Source organism: Hypanus sabinus, chromosome 3, assembly GCF_030144855.1.
Source record: "Hypanus sabinus isolate sHypSab1 chromosome 3, sHypSab1.hap1, whole genome shotgun sequence".
NCBI classification, from domain to species: domain Eukaryota; kingdom Metazoa; phylum Chordata; class Chondrichthyes; order Myliobatiformes; family Dasyatidae; genus Hypanus; species Hypanus sabinus.
Genome location: NC_082708.1, coordinates 50,239,438 through 50,258,205, shown reverse-complemented (window position 1 = coordinate 50,258,205; position 18,768 = coordinate 50,239,438). Strand labels below are relative to the sequence as shown.

Below are 18,768 nucleotides of genomic sequence, written 5' to 3'. Positions count from 1 at the left end.
GGAAAAAAAATCAGCCGTGTCGAATGGTGGAGCATGCTCCTGTTTCTTATGGTCTTGTATTGAACAACATTTGGGACACTAACATGTGGAATCAAAATCTATCCCCTTTGAGATGGGGAAATTGAGAGAAACTGGAAGGAACAGGTGAGATGCATAGTTGCTCAGATTTTACTGTAATATTATACAGCTTATCAGCTTATGAAAAGCAGTCAACTGTTTTTCTTTCACTCTACCTGTTGCCTCATTTATCCCTTCTTTTCTGTGATCAATTGTAAAATTTTCTATTTGCCGTACCAGTAAGATATAGACATGTTAAAGATGTAGTTTCATTGCAATTCAATGAATTAATTTTCAAGACTAAGTAATAGCATTGAATTTCCTAGTCAGGGAAAAAAAAACAATGATTGTGTTTGTGTACTTGCTTTATCATAACTGTGGTGGATATTCTTTGAACTGTTATTGATTGTATTTGTTATATGGACAAATATTTAGAGCCATTTCATCTTTTCTTCCTGAAATTTTATATTTCCTGCATCTTGGGTGTTTCTCACAACTAAATTCAAAATCTAATTTCCGGTTAGAAAATGAGATTCATTTTACGAGTTTACTGGAAGTCTGAGCAGCGAGTTTTTTTTGATGCAGGTCAAGAGAATAATGTTAGTTACTGTACAGGAAGAACTTGTCTGCTATTATTATTGCCAAATTACCAAACAGTACAACACCCAGAGAGACTGGAGTTTATTTTGTGTCTTATCCAAAACACTGCATTCTCATGTTGTTATTGTTTCTCGGTAGCTTCCTGATCAGCTTCAATCAAGTCTGCATAATTTATGCGTAACAGAATTAATAATTCATTGACATATCATGATGCATACTAGTATGCAAGTTATAAATTTTTAAAAAACCCTCTGGTCACTCAAGGGAAGAATTGTAACAGTGCTTAATGCACCTCCATTTAACGCCTATTTACAATATGTATAATGCTAAAGATATTTGTACTTTATAAAGTATCCTTAATAATTGCATTTGAAAGTACAAATTTAGAAAAAATCAGAACTATAAACTTTGAGATATCTGGGTTAGTCTGGGATACTGCTGCTTAAGGTCAACCATCAGCTGGGAATTAATTGCTTTTCTGCATGAGCAGTGGACTATTGGCAGCAGAATTATGAATAAGTAAATGAGTGGGAGGAGAAATGCATTCAAAACCATTCAGCCTAACATTTTGTTCATAGCCTGTACAAGGTTAATGTAAAATCTCCCTTTTCTCACATCTCATCTGTTCTTTTCAGTTATTTTTGATTGACCCATCAATTTTGTAAGCATGGCTTCCATTACAATTTGTAGTGTTGTGCCATATGCCTCTTCAAATTGAATACATCACATTCTTGCATCAACAGTGAGAAAACTGTAGCCATCAATACTTCAGCTACGTGATAAATGAAAACAACGGAAATAAGAGGTGCAGGCCATTAGTCCTTTTAGCATGCAGCAGAACCTCATGGCTGATAACTCACTTCAGTATGCTGTTACTGCTTCACTTCCAGAAACCTTCATACTTTTAGCGATTTTAAAAGTAGGTCTGTAATATCAAATGGTATAAGATGCTTTCTCAGGCAGAATTCTAGACAGAATCTGATTTTTAACTATACACTATGTCTTCTCAATTGCAGTGATCATCAAATAGAAATGTCATTGCCTTTTATGGCTGTCTGAAACTGATTAGTTCTTTGATATTAAAGTCATATAGACCGATCTCTGACAATGAAAGGATTACAAGCATCATTATTACATTTTCTAAGCGAAGTGTGATCTCCTTCTGACCATGGTTGTATTGTTCTGAACAATGAGCCTGACTCCTGTTGTGTAAGGTGTGAAATTATCTGTGTAACAAGTTTTTCAGAGGAGTTATTACTGGAATTTACAGAATCGAATCCATTTTGCCACCACTTCACAGTTTGAAGTAGATTGTCAGGCCAAAAATAACTAAATTGATACTCATTTTATCTTGCTCCTACCATTGCAGTTGAGATGTCATTATAAGGGATATTTTATTGACCCAGACTTCCTTTCTGGTTTCACAACTCTCAAAGATATTTTGCCATTGCAGTTCATACGTTTATAGACTCTACAGATCTACTTATTTTGAGGAACTGATTGGAAATACTGTACAATTGCCTTTAGATGTGCATACATTTCTTTGACAGTCTTGATAGAATTTAGGCTAAGAGTACAAATTGCAGTAATCTGTTTTATAATAAGATGAGACCACAGACAGACCAAGCAGCACGTATTTCTGACCAGAACATTTGATACCGGTGTATTGTTGACTACTGGCAAATTCATCTGAAGAAGCATTTGGTAAAGCAGTTTTTCAGCATCTGATTATGTAAGGGGTAAATTCAAACACAAAACTAACAATTCAGTTCAAGAAATGAATATTGTGTTTAGGCCTGCTCATTCATTCCCTTATTTTGCCAGCCAGGTATACTCCTTTGTTGCTGAGTGTTTCCTGCCTGGGCTCTCAGTTACACAACTGCTGAGTACCAAATGTATCATTCTACTTTCTCCAATTGTTTTTCAGTCTGTCTGTATGCCTGCCCATTCAATTGCTTCCTGATCAAGGATTATGCCCATTTCCATCCCTCTCTCTATATATCATTGTACATCCGTGCTGTCCTTGCGATGTTTGGCCAGTGTGTATTTGCTGTTGGCAGGGAAGCGAAGGAGGGAGTAGAATAGTCAAATCTATTCTAAGTCATCCATTCTGAGAAACTTAGTTGGTGATTAATATTTTGAATGCAAAAAATATAGAAAAGACCTAAATAAAATGGTGTAAAAATCCAGAAGGAAAACTGGCACACTGAAAAGGGTGAAGTATAAGAAATGGAAGGAGATGAATATTCAGAACTAATTACCTCAGCTTTCAAATGACCAGTGACATTAAATTATGCCACCTTTTAAATTGAATAAAAGTTTGGCTTAATAGTTATGTTCTTGCAAATAGTTATGTTATGCTACCATGCAATCTAACACCACACCAATATTTTGTCGAATGTCCATGTAGTTTTAATTCATGGACTTTGTACAATGGGGAAAACGGTCTCCTTTTCCATAAACCAATTGATGTAAATAAATCATTCTTCATTTGTTAAGTTGCTATGGATTTTATTTGCTTATATTTGTGACAGTTATAATTGTGAATACATGAAAGCTGCATCTCTGAGGTTATAACTCAATCCACTAACCACTGGCTATCATTCTTTCAGTCAGCACTGAAAATCAGCTAAAGACAGGGAGCCTGAAACTTTTTGCTGAGAGTTTGACTTTTATTTGAATCTAATATTGATTTTTTGGTGTTTCAGTATTTTGTAGTACTGTATCTATCAAACCATCAAGCTGTTTATTATCAGCTTTAAAGGCATTTACAGCATGTTAGATTAACGTTATATAAAAAAAAGATTTTGTCTTCCAGGGTCAAATAAAAAGCTGCAAGTAGCAGCAATCTAAGGGGGGGGGGATGTTAAAATACTGGATGTAAACAGCATGAAATTATCATTTATGGAGAAGGAAGTTGAACCATTGAAAGGTCATTGAAGTGAAATTATTATTCTGTTTCTCTCACATATGCTGCCTGGCCTGTTGAAAAGCAAAAGGCATCCTGAAACTTTAGACAAGACTGATTTTAGAAAAGATGTAGCTAATCATTATTGTTTTTGGTATTTTTAAACCTGCAAGAAATTCTAGCATTTCTTGCCAGGTACTAGAATACCAGGAAATCTAAATTTCTCATTCCATTGTTGGTAGAAAAGTTGATTTCCTGTATTCTAGCATTTGGCAAGATGCATTGAAACTTAAATAGCACAAGCACTGAGGGTCTGTGCTTTCACTGAATACAACTGTGTTTGATCCTTTAGACCACATTCCTGTTAGAATTCAGAAATTTTTTCCATTTCATGTCTGAATGTACCAAACAACTGAATATCCACATTAATTGACAGGAGAATTCTGAAGCTACTTAACCCTCTGAAATTCTTCAAGTTCTACACAGCCCCTTAACCTGGACTCTGCAACCAGAAGTGACAGAATCTACCCTCTGAAGTGCTCTAATTCATATTTCAAATAAAATTATTCTCATTCTTCTAAATTTCTATGATATGTGATTCAAATCCACATCCTGGGAATCAATGTTGCAATAGCCTATAATTTTCCTGCACAGCCTCATACAGTTTCATGGCAAATTGAAAAGTATATTCAGTGCTGAATATTTGAACTGCTGACTCATTCAATTCTCAGATTGCCACTCCCTATGCCTATATTAATAGTTCTTGATTTAATGTTACGATCTAAAGCCTAAATATAATCAGTGATCCCATAATAAAGTTGAGGATTTTAAGCAAGGTCTGAAATGGTGAACTGATATCCAGTCCTGGACTGGTGTCACTGTAGACAGCATACCAAACAATCTATTTTAAAATTATTTTTTTCAAGCAAACGATGACTGTCTTTTAAGTCATCTGCTTTTTCTGAAGACCACCAATGCAAAAATCTTATCTTTCTAAAACAAAAATTAAATTATATGCAGTCATTAATTTTCCCCCAGGTTTTTAAATGGACCTATTTGATAGAAATAAAGCTAGATCCAGCTGCAATATTCAGTGCAAACAATGAAAGCAATGTACTGTAGCCAGAGCTACACAATCCCAAAATCAATAAATTTCATAAATGTTCTCTTGTTTCTGCCACACCAAGTTTTGAATGGTGGTGGACCATTCAACAGCTACCAATGAGAAGATCTCTATTGGCATCTGATGCTGGAACCTAATGGATGAATGTATTTGCAACTACAATCAGCTACAAGAACTCAGGGAGCAATTTGTTCAACCTCTCAAGGTCAAAACCATCAACTGCAATCTTCAGCTAATTTAATTAATTTTCCATTTCAAGAAATAGCCAAATGTATGGTTATATCAAACACAATCGGCCTTGGCACCATTCTCTATAGCCCTGAAGAATCAATCCCATCTCAGCCAGCTGTTCCTGTACAGAAAAGGCATATATCAAAAAGTGGGAGTTGTGCAGATATGTCCTGTTTATGACAGGCAGGACAGTTCCATTTTAATTACTATCCCATCTGTTTACTTGCAGAAATCACTTAAGCAATGGAATGTTGTCAGCTGTAACATCAACTGACTCCTACCAGTAACCCATTCACATGATTGTTTGGATTCTGTTTAAACTATAAGGCTCCAGTATTCTTCACAGCTAATAAAAGCTAAATTCTATTGGCAAGCAAGACTTGAGGCAGTAGTTGATTGAGAATGATTTCAGAGACTACTACAAAAACTGTAGTGAATGTGAAAATTCTCCATACCCAGTGTAAAGAAAGATGGCTGTAGAGCGAGTTAACTTGTTGCAGTATATTTCTGAGTTTTTCAGGGCTGTGCCCTAGGCCCAACCATTTTCAGCCACTTCATTAGTGATTATTAGTCAGAGGGGAGAGATTTTCTGATGATTATTTATGTTTACTTCCATTTGAGATCCACCAGGTATCAAAGCAATCAGTGTGCATTCATCAAAAGCTAAACAACATCCAGGCTTCGGCTGCTTGTGCCACACACAAGTGTTAGGCAGCTCTAGAGAGAGTCTAAGCATCTCCCTATCATACTCATGTGTATTACCATAATCAAACCTCCTCCTCACTATCTAAACTCATTAGTACCTTTGAAGGGGCTGGTGGTGTAACTGCAGTACGTTAATAATTGTAGTTGGCCAGAAGCTTAACTGAATCAACCACATGAATATCATGGCTGTAAGGGTATCAGAGGTTCAGTTCTGCAACTTCTCAGAGAGCATCCTGTAGAATGCAGTCAGATACTCTGAGTACAACTCCAATGCCCAAGAGGCTCAAAATCACACCATTTCAAACATTTACTCCCTTCAGTAGTGCATTACAACTACATTGTGTAATGTCTGCAACATGCACTACAAGCAAACTCTATTTGACAGTATTTCCCAGTGCCACAAAATTAAGTGGAGTAGGCACATGGAAAAATCTTCACCTACAAGTGAGCAGTGTCACTACCTTTAAGGACAGACATGTACAATTTGACTTGCACCAGCTCCAGGAATGACAGGCAGTAGCAAGTTTCAAAATATAAAAGTTTCTTCAAACCTTCTGACTGTTAATGTGAATAAAGATCAAGTAGTGGACAGAGAACCTAATCAGTGTTCCTTCAGCCTTACAAACTCTCGGGCAGTCTGCTATGTCTCACTAAGGATCTGGATATGAACTGCTTCTCCCTTGTGTGTTGATTCACACTTGTGAGATTCTTTTCTCCTGCAGAATATGGGAAAGATGCAGGGGCAAATTAATGTGCATGAACAGTATGCAAATCTATTTGATAAATGTATTCTGGGTGAAAGGATTGAATAGCAAGTTGCAAGCAAGAAAGAGAAGTGAACTGAATTTTGAGGGGTAGCATCAGAACTTGTTTATTTTGCAATTGCTACCAAATTAGAATACAGTGCCATAAAGGGGGAGTTTTATGTTGATGCCTTTAACAAATGGGCATTGCTGCGTCTGTTCATCTTTGATTGACCTCAAACTTTGTGGGTTGCTAATTTATGTCAGAGCTAAAATTGTTGTTATGGTCCTGGTCTTACAGATTTTTTTTCCTGTAAGAGGCGTTAGTGAACCAAATGGTTCCTATTGACAGTCTTGCAGCTGCCTGGTCATTTTTTTACTAATTGGGCTAGTATCCCATCATGTGCAGTGAGGAGAAAGGGATGGGGAAATGATCTTACTAGATGTAAAGAAGTGCAGAGTGAAAATGTATACCCATCAGATTATTGAATTTTCATTTCACTGTATTTTAGGCAATTGCAGTGATACACACCATGTTGATGACTGCTGCTTTCTGCAAGCATGTTCTTTTACCACCTCATCTTCCCCCTTAATGTTGTGTTCCTTGTTTTCAATTTTTAAATAGTGATTTGTATGCCTGCTGGAAATTATGCCCTGAAGGTCAACTGACTGCCCCACACTGATATTTCAATGGACTTCTAGCAATTCAGTACAACCAGCCCTTGCTCATCAATCTCAAAATATGCTGTAGGTTAATGTTCCACTTAAAAAATGTCTCACACATTTCCATCCTAATCTAATCAAGTAGCCTATGTTGCAATGAGATGGGCTTCCTACCACAATACTTTCTGCCCACACAAAAATATCACTCCAATTCTACACTGCATTTTTTAAAAATGTCTAAACTTTGCTGCCTTGCTACTTCTTCCCAGTCTTTTAAAGTCTTCTAAAAAATATGTGACACTCTTTATGTGTACATACATTTTAAAGCTGCTTTTACCTGCATGTTTGTTTAGTAGGATCATAAGTATATGGTAATTCAACCTTCTGGTTAACCATGGATGAAAAATCATACTTAATTAATCCATAATGGATCCAGTTGCTACTGTAATATTCTGCCTTTGCCTGATCTGTAAATGGTATTTATTCTCAAGTGCTACTGACATTTTGCTTCTGGGCAGGACTAAGTATAACAACCTACGAAAGAGGAGGAGTATTTCCATCTGGCTTGCTGTGCTGTCATTTGGTGAGATCTGGCCGAGGACTCACCTCCATCTACCTGCCTTTCCCCCCAAAGCCATTAGTTCCCCTCATTAGATGGATCAGAGAACCTTAACTATTATCTTGATAATAGTGATCAGATAAGCAAAGAGAGAATCCATAATCACCAATAAGTACTTTGATTGTCTCAATAGAAGAACTTAGCCAACTGAATACCTGTGTGCAGACCTACTAAGTTTTCCTGACCCTCCATGAAGTCAAAGAATAGAAAAGGTAATACCAGTAAAAGGAATCTGTGTTGGCCATGTAAAAAGGCCTCATGGTCTTGCTGTGATCTCCACGTGTCTGTGGGTACTCTACTTCCGCAATTGTTGGTCTCTGGTGATTGCAGCTATTGCTCTCTCAAATTTTAAACTATAGTGTTCTTCATCAGTTTAAATGGTGTATCTCAATTCCTTATGGCTCAAGGCCACCTGACCTACATGGGTCACATTACTGGCTTTGGCCCAGAGCTACAACCTGCATTGTTCTATGATATCTGCCCCCAGTCCTGTGCCTTTGTTCTTTCAACTCTGACTGGTTCAAACTAGTTAAGCTAGGTGAAGTTACAGATTGCTCCTCTGGCAAGCCTGACACTTTACATAATAAATAGCTACTCATCTGAGAATGGACTCAGGCTTAACAGGTCATTAGCTGAAACTCCTTGTGTCCACATCCAATTGCTCTGATTAGATTATCCCAGAGCAAGAATCAGTTCACAAAATGGCGGGCTGCAAGCACACTCACAAAATGGTCACCTCCATCTCCTTCAAGCACATGGCAAGAACAAACATACATGGCCCACTGTTCTTGATTAACTCTAATTCACTGATTTGTAGACTGTAGTTCTTTCTGGCTAACACCCATTTACACTAAAATCTATCAAACTGTGTTTAATACCTATTAACTATATTTATCAATGTAGTCTCTACTGCTTCCTTAGGCAAAGAATTCCACAGGTTCATTACTTTCTGAGAAAAGCAGTTCCTCCACATCTCTAGTATACTGTGGTACCAAGGTGGAATAGATTCAAATAAGAGTATCAACTTGCATTTATGTATTATCTATTATTAATGTCAATAAAATCTTAGGGTGTTTTGCTGAAATACATTTTTAAGTTTAATTTCCATTTCCTACTTCCTCAGATAAAATGTTTGCAAAGGTTTGAAGGACTAAAGATTTAATATCATCATATTAAGATAAGCATTTTGCTAACATATGAGCATCAGTAAATATAATTTGAGAACTAAAAAAACATTTGGGGATAAATTACAGAATGTAGGTTGTTAGGGCAAGTCTTCATAAAACACTGCCTTAGCCTCAGTATGGGTTTTCTCTTACATGGTGAAGAGATACGGATACGTACCTACGAGTTTGACTATTGTGTGATGAAAAGGCTTCTGACATAAATAAAATACAGAAAATGTTTCATTGAATTATTGAAGGGGGCAGAGAAGACATTTATGGGTTGCAGGAAGATGCCGATAGACCATTCAGATGAGCAAAAACGTGGTAAATGGAACTTAGGCTGAAGTAAAGTAAGAAATCCAAGGGCATGCAAAATAAATGACAGGATAATAAGCAGTGTAAAGGAATGGAGGAACATTTCTACATTTAATAGCCGTACACTTGGCCTACTGGCACAACACCCTTGACACTCCTATGGTGGTTGTGATTCTTTGCCACTGAGTCCTCATTGCTCTGTAGATCACTAACATGGAGAGTGTAATATACATTCTGTTTACTTCATTACAGTTTTGGGAGCAGTCAGTCATTTGACAGGAGCCTTAAAGCAACAGCTATTGTTCACAATCAGTATTATGTTCTGTATGCATGTCTTTGCAGACATTCTTCTGAAATTGTGCTGCTAATTATTCATGTTGCATAGGAAATTTGTAGGAACAGGGAAATTGGTAATTTACTGAGCTTCTCAACTGGATTGCTGCTTTATATAAGATTTTCATGCAACACTGCATATTATTATGAATTAGTATTGTAGAAGCAAGTGTGAACATTTACATGGCATAAGAGTTCCATATCCTTTGAGTTATCTAAGTGCCACAGCCACATCAAGCATTGCAGTGTCACAAATTTGTTTTCACTCTCACCTTGGAAAACTCACACATATTTTTTGCATACTGTTGCTACCTGATCTTAGATTTTCATTAAGAAAGTGAAGTATATGATTTTGTTATTTTGCAGCTACATCAGCTGATACACATTTGAAGAAATTATTCTGATTTCAGTTTTTAAAACATAAGCATGGAACCATGAAGAATGGCCATTTGGTTCAGCAAAACTGTTCTCACAGACCACCTATAGGCATTGCTTTTATAGTCAGAGATTTTTGAGCAAAATTTCTCTAGAATGTGTTTTCTTTAGGATATCTCTATCTCTAATCACCTTACCTTTCATTTTGATTTGCTGCTCCCTATTCTATGGCTTCTTCACCATATTTTATCATCCATGCCTGCTATTGTATTATGAGCATGAATTTGCATTGAATTCAAGGATCAGAGCCACAATGTTGTGGCCTTGGTTGTGGTTTATACTCAGCAAACAAAGAGTCTACTTTTGGCAAGTGGAAGCATCTCTAATGTGACAACACCATTACTTTTGTATTACTAAACTATGTATTCTCTCTCCAACAGATCCTTTGCTGGGATGAAAAGGCGTTTTATATCGAGCAGGAGTTGATCTCCTGCAGGGACGACTTTGTGTGTGCCACGATGTTATGTCGACAGAATGTATTGTACAGCTCCCCTGATAAATTACTGCAGGTGCTATGTAAGAGAAAGGTAGAATGCCCAGATTTTCCTGAAGAGGTACAGTTGTGGACCAAGTACAACCTGGCCAGCAGTGCAAGGCTGAGAGCATAACCATCTCATCAGCAAGACCAAAGAGTCCTAGGCCAGGAACCAGTGATGGTGGAGATTTCTGTTGATAATAGCAGTCTTGTATCACTTTAATGTTGACATTCTGCTCTAGGATTTTTCTTTATTTTAAGCTCCTGACCAAATTATTTATTTCATGTTCCAAGGGAAAGATTAGATTCACATTTGTGAACTTTGTAAGAAGTCAGTGACACTGAATGGCAGATTCCTTATAAGTTACTTATTTTTTTTATAATTTGTTTTTGTGACCTCATTATTATGTTAATGTATTTTGTTGATTTGAAATTCATATTTATTTGGCAGAAATCATGATTAATGCATTATTAAAAGAGCTGTATCTCTCATTTTCCCTAAAGTCCAACGTAATCGTTTTCTGATGGCTGTCATCCTTGCAGTGATTTTTCACCAGAGCAGTGACATCAAACCACAGTAAAGGAAAAACAATATTCAACTGTTTACCATCCGAATAAACAGAGGTCTAGCAAGCTATTAAAAAGGCAATCAGTATATTAGCTTGTACCACAAAGTTTGAGTACAAGTAGGAAGGACCCTAGTAAGACCTCACCTGAAATACTGCACTTATATCTACCCACCTCACCAGTAAGATAGTGACAGTTTGAAAAAAATGTTGCAGGTTTTACTCACCTGTAAGGAAGGCGAGGACTTCTACTGGATAAAGAGTAGTTCAAACACTGTTAGCTTGGACAGAATCCTGATTACAAGATATTAGAGACATGACAAAGATATGTGTAACTGACACCAACCTGTACCAGATAGTGCACTAATCAATAGGCAAAGATCCCATGCATAGCATCAGTTAGAGTTGATCTGTATGACGTTATCATTCTTCAATGGAATTTCAGCTTTTTCTCTCAGAGCAAAGTTTGTGATTTACACTGTAGCCATTTCACAAATCTTGGCTTTAGAATTGAAATATTAATTCCATACAACAATTTTGTGTAATTATAATTAAACATCTGGTGCTCCAAAAAATCACAATTGCATCTATATTTAGAAGCAATGATCTTTATTTAATCTTCAGAGGTAATGTCATGTTGGCACACCACAATTGTCTTTAAGGCAATGACAATGACCTCTGTCTCTCCTGTGAGCCACACTGCAATAGGATATACCCTTCCAAATCCATAAACTTCCTCATATCCACAGGATTTGGTTACCTCTGTTTAATAAAAGTTTGACATATTTAAGAGGTCTCAGACTTGCTCTCAAATTGGGAATGTCTAGGAGCACGAGGCTTGCAGTGATCACTAATGTGTGGCCTCCGCCAGTCATGGTCGACCATGGGTACTGCGCCTCTGGTAGTCACTGGGAGTGGCCTCTCCAGGGCAGAGTTGATATGGAGATCCGTCTGTTGCCCATGCAGTGGGACCCCCCTCTCCATGCTGATGACTGGTCCAAAGGAACGATGAAAGTCAATACAGTTTGTTGCCAGCAGCATCGCAGGAGTTGCTGTGCCGGTGCTGGGTACAACAGTCAGCCGCCTTTGGGTCTCCGACTCTGGATTTTTCCTTGGGGGTTTACTCCCAAAGCCTTTCCCGTGATCACTAATAGCCTCAGAAAAAAATGAGGTATACAGTTTTTAGTAGCATTAGACTAGAGAGTTGCAGCTAAGAATTTGTCAGTGTACATCCACAGCAGAACTGTACTGAGGCTAAATCCAAAAATGATTTAAGCCTTTCCCTTGCAGCTTGAAAAATTGTGACTGTATTTGTAGTAACAGGTTTATCATGGGCCCTTGGCTGTAAAACCCATGGTAAAAGTTCTCAGCACAAGTAGGAAATTTATACAAGAACAACTTTATTATGAATTCCAGCATGATCTTTGATACCACCATCCAAGTAAACCGTGTACTTCACAGCTATTAGAGATATTTTACTCAAATACAGAATTGCAGAAAATGCAAAATAAGCAAAGATTTTTGTACGCATTTCAGACCTTTGCTGAACTATCAAAAATGCAAGTTATGACGCATAATAAGAATGCAGAATGCCTAAAAGAGAGCAACAAATGTTAGACTAATAGCCTGATAGAGGCCATTAGAAGACAGGCCAAGCCTTTGCTGAAGGAGGTGGCTATGGTAGTGAGTTATGACAGAGAAAAGTGAAAATATGACCTTTCATCACCAAATATGGAAGCTGACAAAACTCTTTACCTTTGTTAGAGCAAGAGTGAACAGGGCAAAGGAAAACAGCAGCCTTATGCAGGATTTGAAGGTCAAAAGATATAGACAATTTGTTCTTTGCTCTCCAGTCTAACAAGCAGATGAACAATGTATAGGTATGTGAGACAGCAGTTCCCATCCCATCAAGAAAATCGATTCCTGCATGATTATGTAGTGTTTTAGTTTTCAATTATTTGTTAATAAAGATAGCAAAATAAAAGACAATCAGATTTAGGATTAAAAGTGTTGAGCGAGTACATAGACAAACTTACTTTATGGCTCGGAGAATAGCATGTTTGATGATCCAACTGATCAAATGTCAGGATAAAATGAAACTTCCTTCTGAATCTCCGGCCAGCTAAGCAATATATTTCAATGAGACAGGCCCCATAAATGCAAGTCCAACCACTCCTAATGGCAGTGAGGCACCACACAAAGTAATACAGCAATAGATGAAGCTAATTTAGGAAAAAAATATACCTTTAAGTCAGTTTCTCATAATCTTTTTCATTCATGACTATTAACCGTATTTGAATGACGAGTGTTGGCACTCAGAAACTATCATTATATTCTGTCATCACAATCCTCAACCTACAGTATGTAACCAGCCCCATCTTAAAAATGTAACTGATATTAAATTAACTTTTAACTTGGTGCCCATTCCTCACAGTCATTACTCTTATGGGAGACTTTGAAATCACAACTTCCTTCACTTTAGTCAACTTAACACTAATGCTATATGCTCAGAACTCTAAATAACTTGTTTTTGAGTACATTATCAATTGCTATTAATATTTCAAAATAAATTGGACAGGTTTCTTTGTACAATCAGAAGATAATCCTAAAATGAAGCCTACAGGAGTATTTATCCAGTCCCTGATGAATGAGTGACTTCTTTTCCCTCTTGTGACACTTTTTGCGTTTGAAGTGACTATTTGCATTAAAGATTGACATTTTAGGTAATCCTTGTCCATACAAAACATTCCCATCTTGTCCTGGAATGCTCCCAGCCTTCCTATACTAAAATGATACTTCTCTAATTTCTCACAGCATTCATCCTGTATACACAGTGAGCTGGTAATTTAGTAATGGCCTTGCAGCTTCATTTCAGAGGCTTTTAACTACCTACTAATGAATTGGTCTAGCTCTCTTGAATTAGCTCAAGTCTCAGAACCGCTCAGTGACGAATCTTACAAGATTTCATAGAATGTTGAAAGACTAACAAGGTTCTGTGAACAGTAAAAAAAAACTAAGTTTTCATTAAATACTGTACTAATGGCTACGATAAAATCTATTTATTGAAAAAGTCAAACTCAAAACTTTCATTATGAGAAACAATATGAATAATACAAAAACAATACGTATTTGAATTCCACTGAGAACTGCGCAAGCAGAATGTAAACCACTTGGTTCAGAAGTTAAACAAGAGCTGGCTCAAACTAGCTCTTTATAACTGCCATAATACCAAGTTCTTCTATGAATATATGCTGTACATAACAATGTAATATATGTAAAATCAGTTAACAAACATTGCTGTTTTATGACTGTATCACTATTATGTGACTATACTGGGAGACCAACTGCTCTCTGTTCAAAGACTAGCCAAGTAAGAATGTTCCTTAACATTGCAAGTTCTTTTTTGAAAATTTTAATATTGTATTCATCTGAGTGTGCTTACAATATCTGCCTCAATGAATAGCAATTTACTCTGGTTATTGTAGAGTTGTAGAAGTACCACGGCAGTGACGGAGGCTGTTTGGCCGACTAAGCAGAAACTGATTTTTATGTAATCCCTTTCACAGGCTCTTGTTCCTGCAATCTGGTCCATTGAAGTACTCAAGTAATTCTTTTTTGAAAGCCACAATTGAATTTACTTTCCATCGTACTTTAAAAAATGATAAAGATTTTCCTCAGGTCTCCTTTATTATGTCTGTGCTAGCTCTTTTGAAGAGCAGTTAGTTGTGTTTAGTTCAATGATCCCATTTTTGTTTGTGACTATATAACTTTTTTATCCACAGATGCCTGCTCAAATTTCATTGAAATTTATTTATGAAATCAGCTGCCATTTTTTCTTCTGGCAGTTCACAACTGTATTGAGTCAACAATTTTAAACCTATGACCGGTTATCATTCCACTTGCCAAGGGAACAATTGTACTCCATTCCATTAGAACCTTTCAGCTACATCTATCAAGTTACCCCTGCTCCTTCTATATATACATAAAAGCATATTCCCAAACTCTTGGAGACTCTTTATTTTACATCTTTCCTGAGAGTGGCTAGTTTTCGTCTAAAGCCTAACATTGTCTCATGAGGGTGAATGCTGCATGGGAGTTGGCGTGGACTTGCTGGCCTCACTGGGCTCCTGCATCATAAGGATATGTTCTTCAATCAGCCACTTTTAAAGGCTTTCCTATTTAAGTTTCATTGTTGAATATCTGCACATGGAATGAGCACTGAACATTAATTGCGAGTCTCATGCTTAAAGTGGGAACACCTTCAAAGATTTTAAAACCACAGGATTACAATGGACATTAAATTTACAAATGTTTTGGTGACAAAGCAGAAAGTGGTGAGTAGATATTTTTCCAGATTAAGATGGCTTGGAGTCACTGCTCATCTACATTAATCAGAATTAAGAATTTATGGTATAAGGGTTTTTCATACCGACCTTCTACCATGCATACTTTTCTGCCTTGAACTCCCATCCTCTATGCTCTGTCCTTTTAGCCAATCTATCAACGATATTCTGCAGGCCAGTACTCCCTCAATTCTCTTTATAATGTTGGCAAGTTTTATGGCATCTGAAAATTTTCAAATGGTGCTCCTTTTGGGTCTACAGCATCCAAAAAATTAAAAGGAGATTATGGAGCCTAAACTGAACATTGGGAAGCACACCAGCTCACATCTCCGTCCGAAAACAACTATTCTCTGCTTCCTGTCACTGAGCCAGTATCAAAAGAAAAATAAGTGAATTTAGTGTTTTGTGCTGTAATCCTGTGAACTTTAAATCTCCGAAAACACACCAACCTTAAGTATTAGAATATGCAATAATTATTCCATTTGTTGACATTTAACAATGATACACAGAAATAGATAAGCCTTTAAAAACAATAACATACATTGCTGATTTTTGGCTTATGCTACATGGATCGGTATAATTGGACTGGAAGCTAGACAGTAAGACATAGTAACAGAATTAGGCCATTCAGCCCATTGAGCATGCTCTGCCATTCCATCATAGCTTATTTAACATCCCTCTCAACCCCATTCTTCTGTCTTCTCTCCAAACTTTGATGCCATTCAAGAACCTATAAACCTCTGTTTTCAATATACTCAATGACTTGAATTCCACACGTTCCACCACCCTCTGGCTAATGAAATTCCTCTTCATCTTTGTTCTAAAGGTATAGTACTCTGCAAAGGTTTTAGGCACATATATATAGATATATATAGTGAGAGTGTCCAAGATATTTGCACAGTACTATATTTGTCAACATGGAGTGAAGAGTGAGTTTGCAAATCTGCCAGGAGCAAAGGATGTTGGGAATGCCAAGGAAGGGGTGTGGCACAGGTGGCAGAGAAGGAGTGCCTGGCAGGGGGTGGTGTGTGTGCATACATACCCAGCCCTGAGACACCAGGCAAGGTCATTTGATTCCGAACAATTGGTTTACTTATCATTACAGAATGTCTCTCTGGTGTTTCCTGCTCCCTCCCTTCCTCCTTCCCCTTTTCCCAACCATGAGTCCCCTCTCCCTGCCCCCTTTCCACTCTCAATCCATAATAAAGACCATATCAGAATGAGGTGTATCAACACTCACATATGTCGTGAAATTTCTTTTTTTGCAACACCTGTACAGTGCAGTATATAAAATTATTACAGTACTGAGCACCGTAGCTATATACTGTATATGTTCCTAAGACTTTTGCACAGTGCTGTACACCCTTCTATTCAGAGGCTGTGCCTTCTGATTCTAGACTCACTTAATATAGGAAACATCCTCACACCCACTCTATCTAGACCTTTCAATATTCAATAAGGTTTCAATGAGATTCTGCCCTCATTCCTGTAAACTCCAGTAAGTACAGGCCCAGAGCCAAAGAACATTCCTCATATGTTAACCCTTTTATTCCTGGAATCATTCTCTTGAATCTCCTCTGGACCCTCTCCCAATGCCACCACATCTTTTCATAGATAAGGGGCCCAAAAGTGCTCACAATACTCCAAAGGTGGTTTAACCAATGCCTTATAAAGCCTCAGCATTACATGCTTATTCTTACACTCTAGTCCTCTCGAAATGAATGCTAAAATTAATTTGCCTTCCTTACCACTGACTTAATCAGTAAGTTAATGTTTAAGGAGTTCTGATTTTTGAATTTTCTCCCTGATGATGAAAGTTTAATAAAAACACAAAAATGCCTTCATACCACATCCAGATGGTCTGAGGATCCTCTCTAACTTCCTTGAACAGATGCCCAACCACAACTCACTGCCTAACTGAACTTGTTTTTACATTGAACAACTCCTTGAATTGTACTTTCTCCATTTCAAAGATGTAACTCACAAGCCCATTGTGATGAAACAGAAATTTACAACTATTTACAGTATCAAATTTTAATTTGCTTTTATAAACACGATGAAACTTGAACCTCAGCTGAGGACAAATTAAAAATGTACATTAAGCCTGCTTTTATTTGCTATTTACAGTGCAAAATAATACCAATTTAACTATTTTCAATATAGAATAATTTCTTATCTACAAGAATAATTCTTGTACTGGCATCTGAAAGCTTCATGATGAGAGGAATAAACGGTCAACATTTCACATTGACACCTTCATTAGGACTGGAAAGGAAGGAGGAGGATGCCAGAATAAGAAGTTGGGGGGGGGGGGGGGGTACAAATGTGAAGCCAGGTGGTTAGGGGAAGGTGACAATGTATGAAGCAGCAGGGTGAAAGGTGGAGAGGTAAAGGGCTGGAGAATAAGGAATCTGACAGGAGAGGAGAGTGGGCCATGGGGAGATAGGGAAGGAGAAGGGACACCAGGGGAGTTGACTGACAGCTGGGGAGGGGGATGGGGGACAGTTACTAGAATTTGGAGAAATCAATACTTATGGAAGCTTTCTAGACAGAATTGGCGGTGTTGTACTCTAACCTGATGGAGGCCACATCATGGCAAAAAAATTGAACTTTTTTTAGTTTACCTAAGCAGAGGTGGTTTACCTAGAGAACACTGTAAAGAAATTGTCTGTCCAATAGAATGTTTTTAATCATTTTCTTGTAAAAGGCAACCTTATTCCTTATTTTTGGTTTTGGTACAATCATAAGGCTTCCACCACTGTGAAAACTGCAGCACTTTCTTCCTCTGATCGTCAAAGTTTTCTCTGTAAGGTTTCCGCCATCGCCTTGGCTCTAGATCTAACATGCCGCCAACAATTTCCTTCAAAAGAGGACAAATAAGTTAATGTCAATAATTTTTCTGCAAACTAACTCAACATAATATTTCTACTCCCTGTGTTATTCCCGTTTCACCAACTGCTCCACACACAAAGCAAATCAATTTCCTTCCGCTCTTCCCTTGGGCAGGCAAAAAGAATATTCCAAGTCAGATTTTGACTCCACCCCCTACCTTTTAATATTAAAATAAATATTATTTAAAGTTTTCTAATAAGATTTTTAAAAAATGGATACTCCTCACTACACTTACTTAGTTACATTGCTTTTACTTGTATGGCTCTATTAATTTAATGAACTGCAACCCCAAGTGCTGTTCTGGTATTCAGGTTCAGTACACTGATAGCTCGCTCTCCTTGAGATGTCAATGGTGGGAGGCCTTTACATCAAAATGATTGCCAAAAAGTTGAAGAGGTCAGGAGAAATTTCTTCAGTGAATTATGGAAAAGTTATATATTATTTGAACTAGAACAAAATAAATAAAATGAGGTAATGGAATTTATTTTGGATAGTTCTAGATAAAGCACCAGCTGGATGGCTCCAGATTGTATCTGTTCCCTCTGAGTGACAGAAGACATGATGAACAGCAAACAGCACAAGAAACGATATAGT

The 18,768-nt window shown here is 37.3% G+C and overlaps 2 protein-coding genes across 3 annotated transcripts in view; one reads left to right on the top strand and one right to left on the bottom strand.

Annotated features, from left to right (window-relative positions):
* LOC132391308 (protein THEM6-like) overlaps positions 1-11,417 on the top strand; it is a 38,174-nt gene extending 26,757 nt beyond the window's left edge. The window contains exon 4 of the mRNA XM_059964308.1: positions 10,279-11,417. Coding sequence (XP_059820291.1) covers positions 10,279-10,506 — 228 coding nt within the window. The 3' untranslated portion in view covers positions 10,507-11,417. The remainder of the gene's footprint in view (positions 1-10,278) is intronic.
* Positions 11,418-11,508: 91 nt separating this feature from the next.
* The window catches only part of cwf19l2 (CWF19 like cell cycle control factor 2), a 146,194-nt gene continuing 138,934 nt past the window's right edge, over positions 11,509-18,768 (bottom strand). Inside the window, exon 18 of one of the 2 annotated variants that reach the window (XM_059964303.1) lies at positions 11,509-18,142. In XM_059964303.1, the coding sequence (XP_059820286.1) occupies positions 17,996-18,142 (147 nt within the window). In that variant the 3' untranslated portion in view covers positions 11,509-17,995. The remainder of the gene's footprint in view (positions 18,143-18,768) is intronic. The other variant, XM_059964302.1, reaches the window with a different exon arrangement.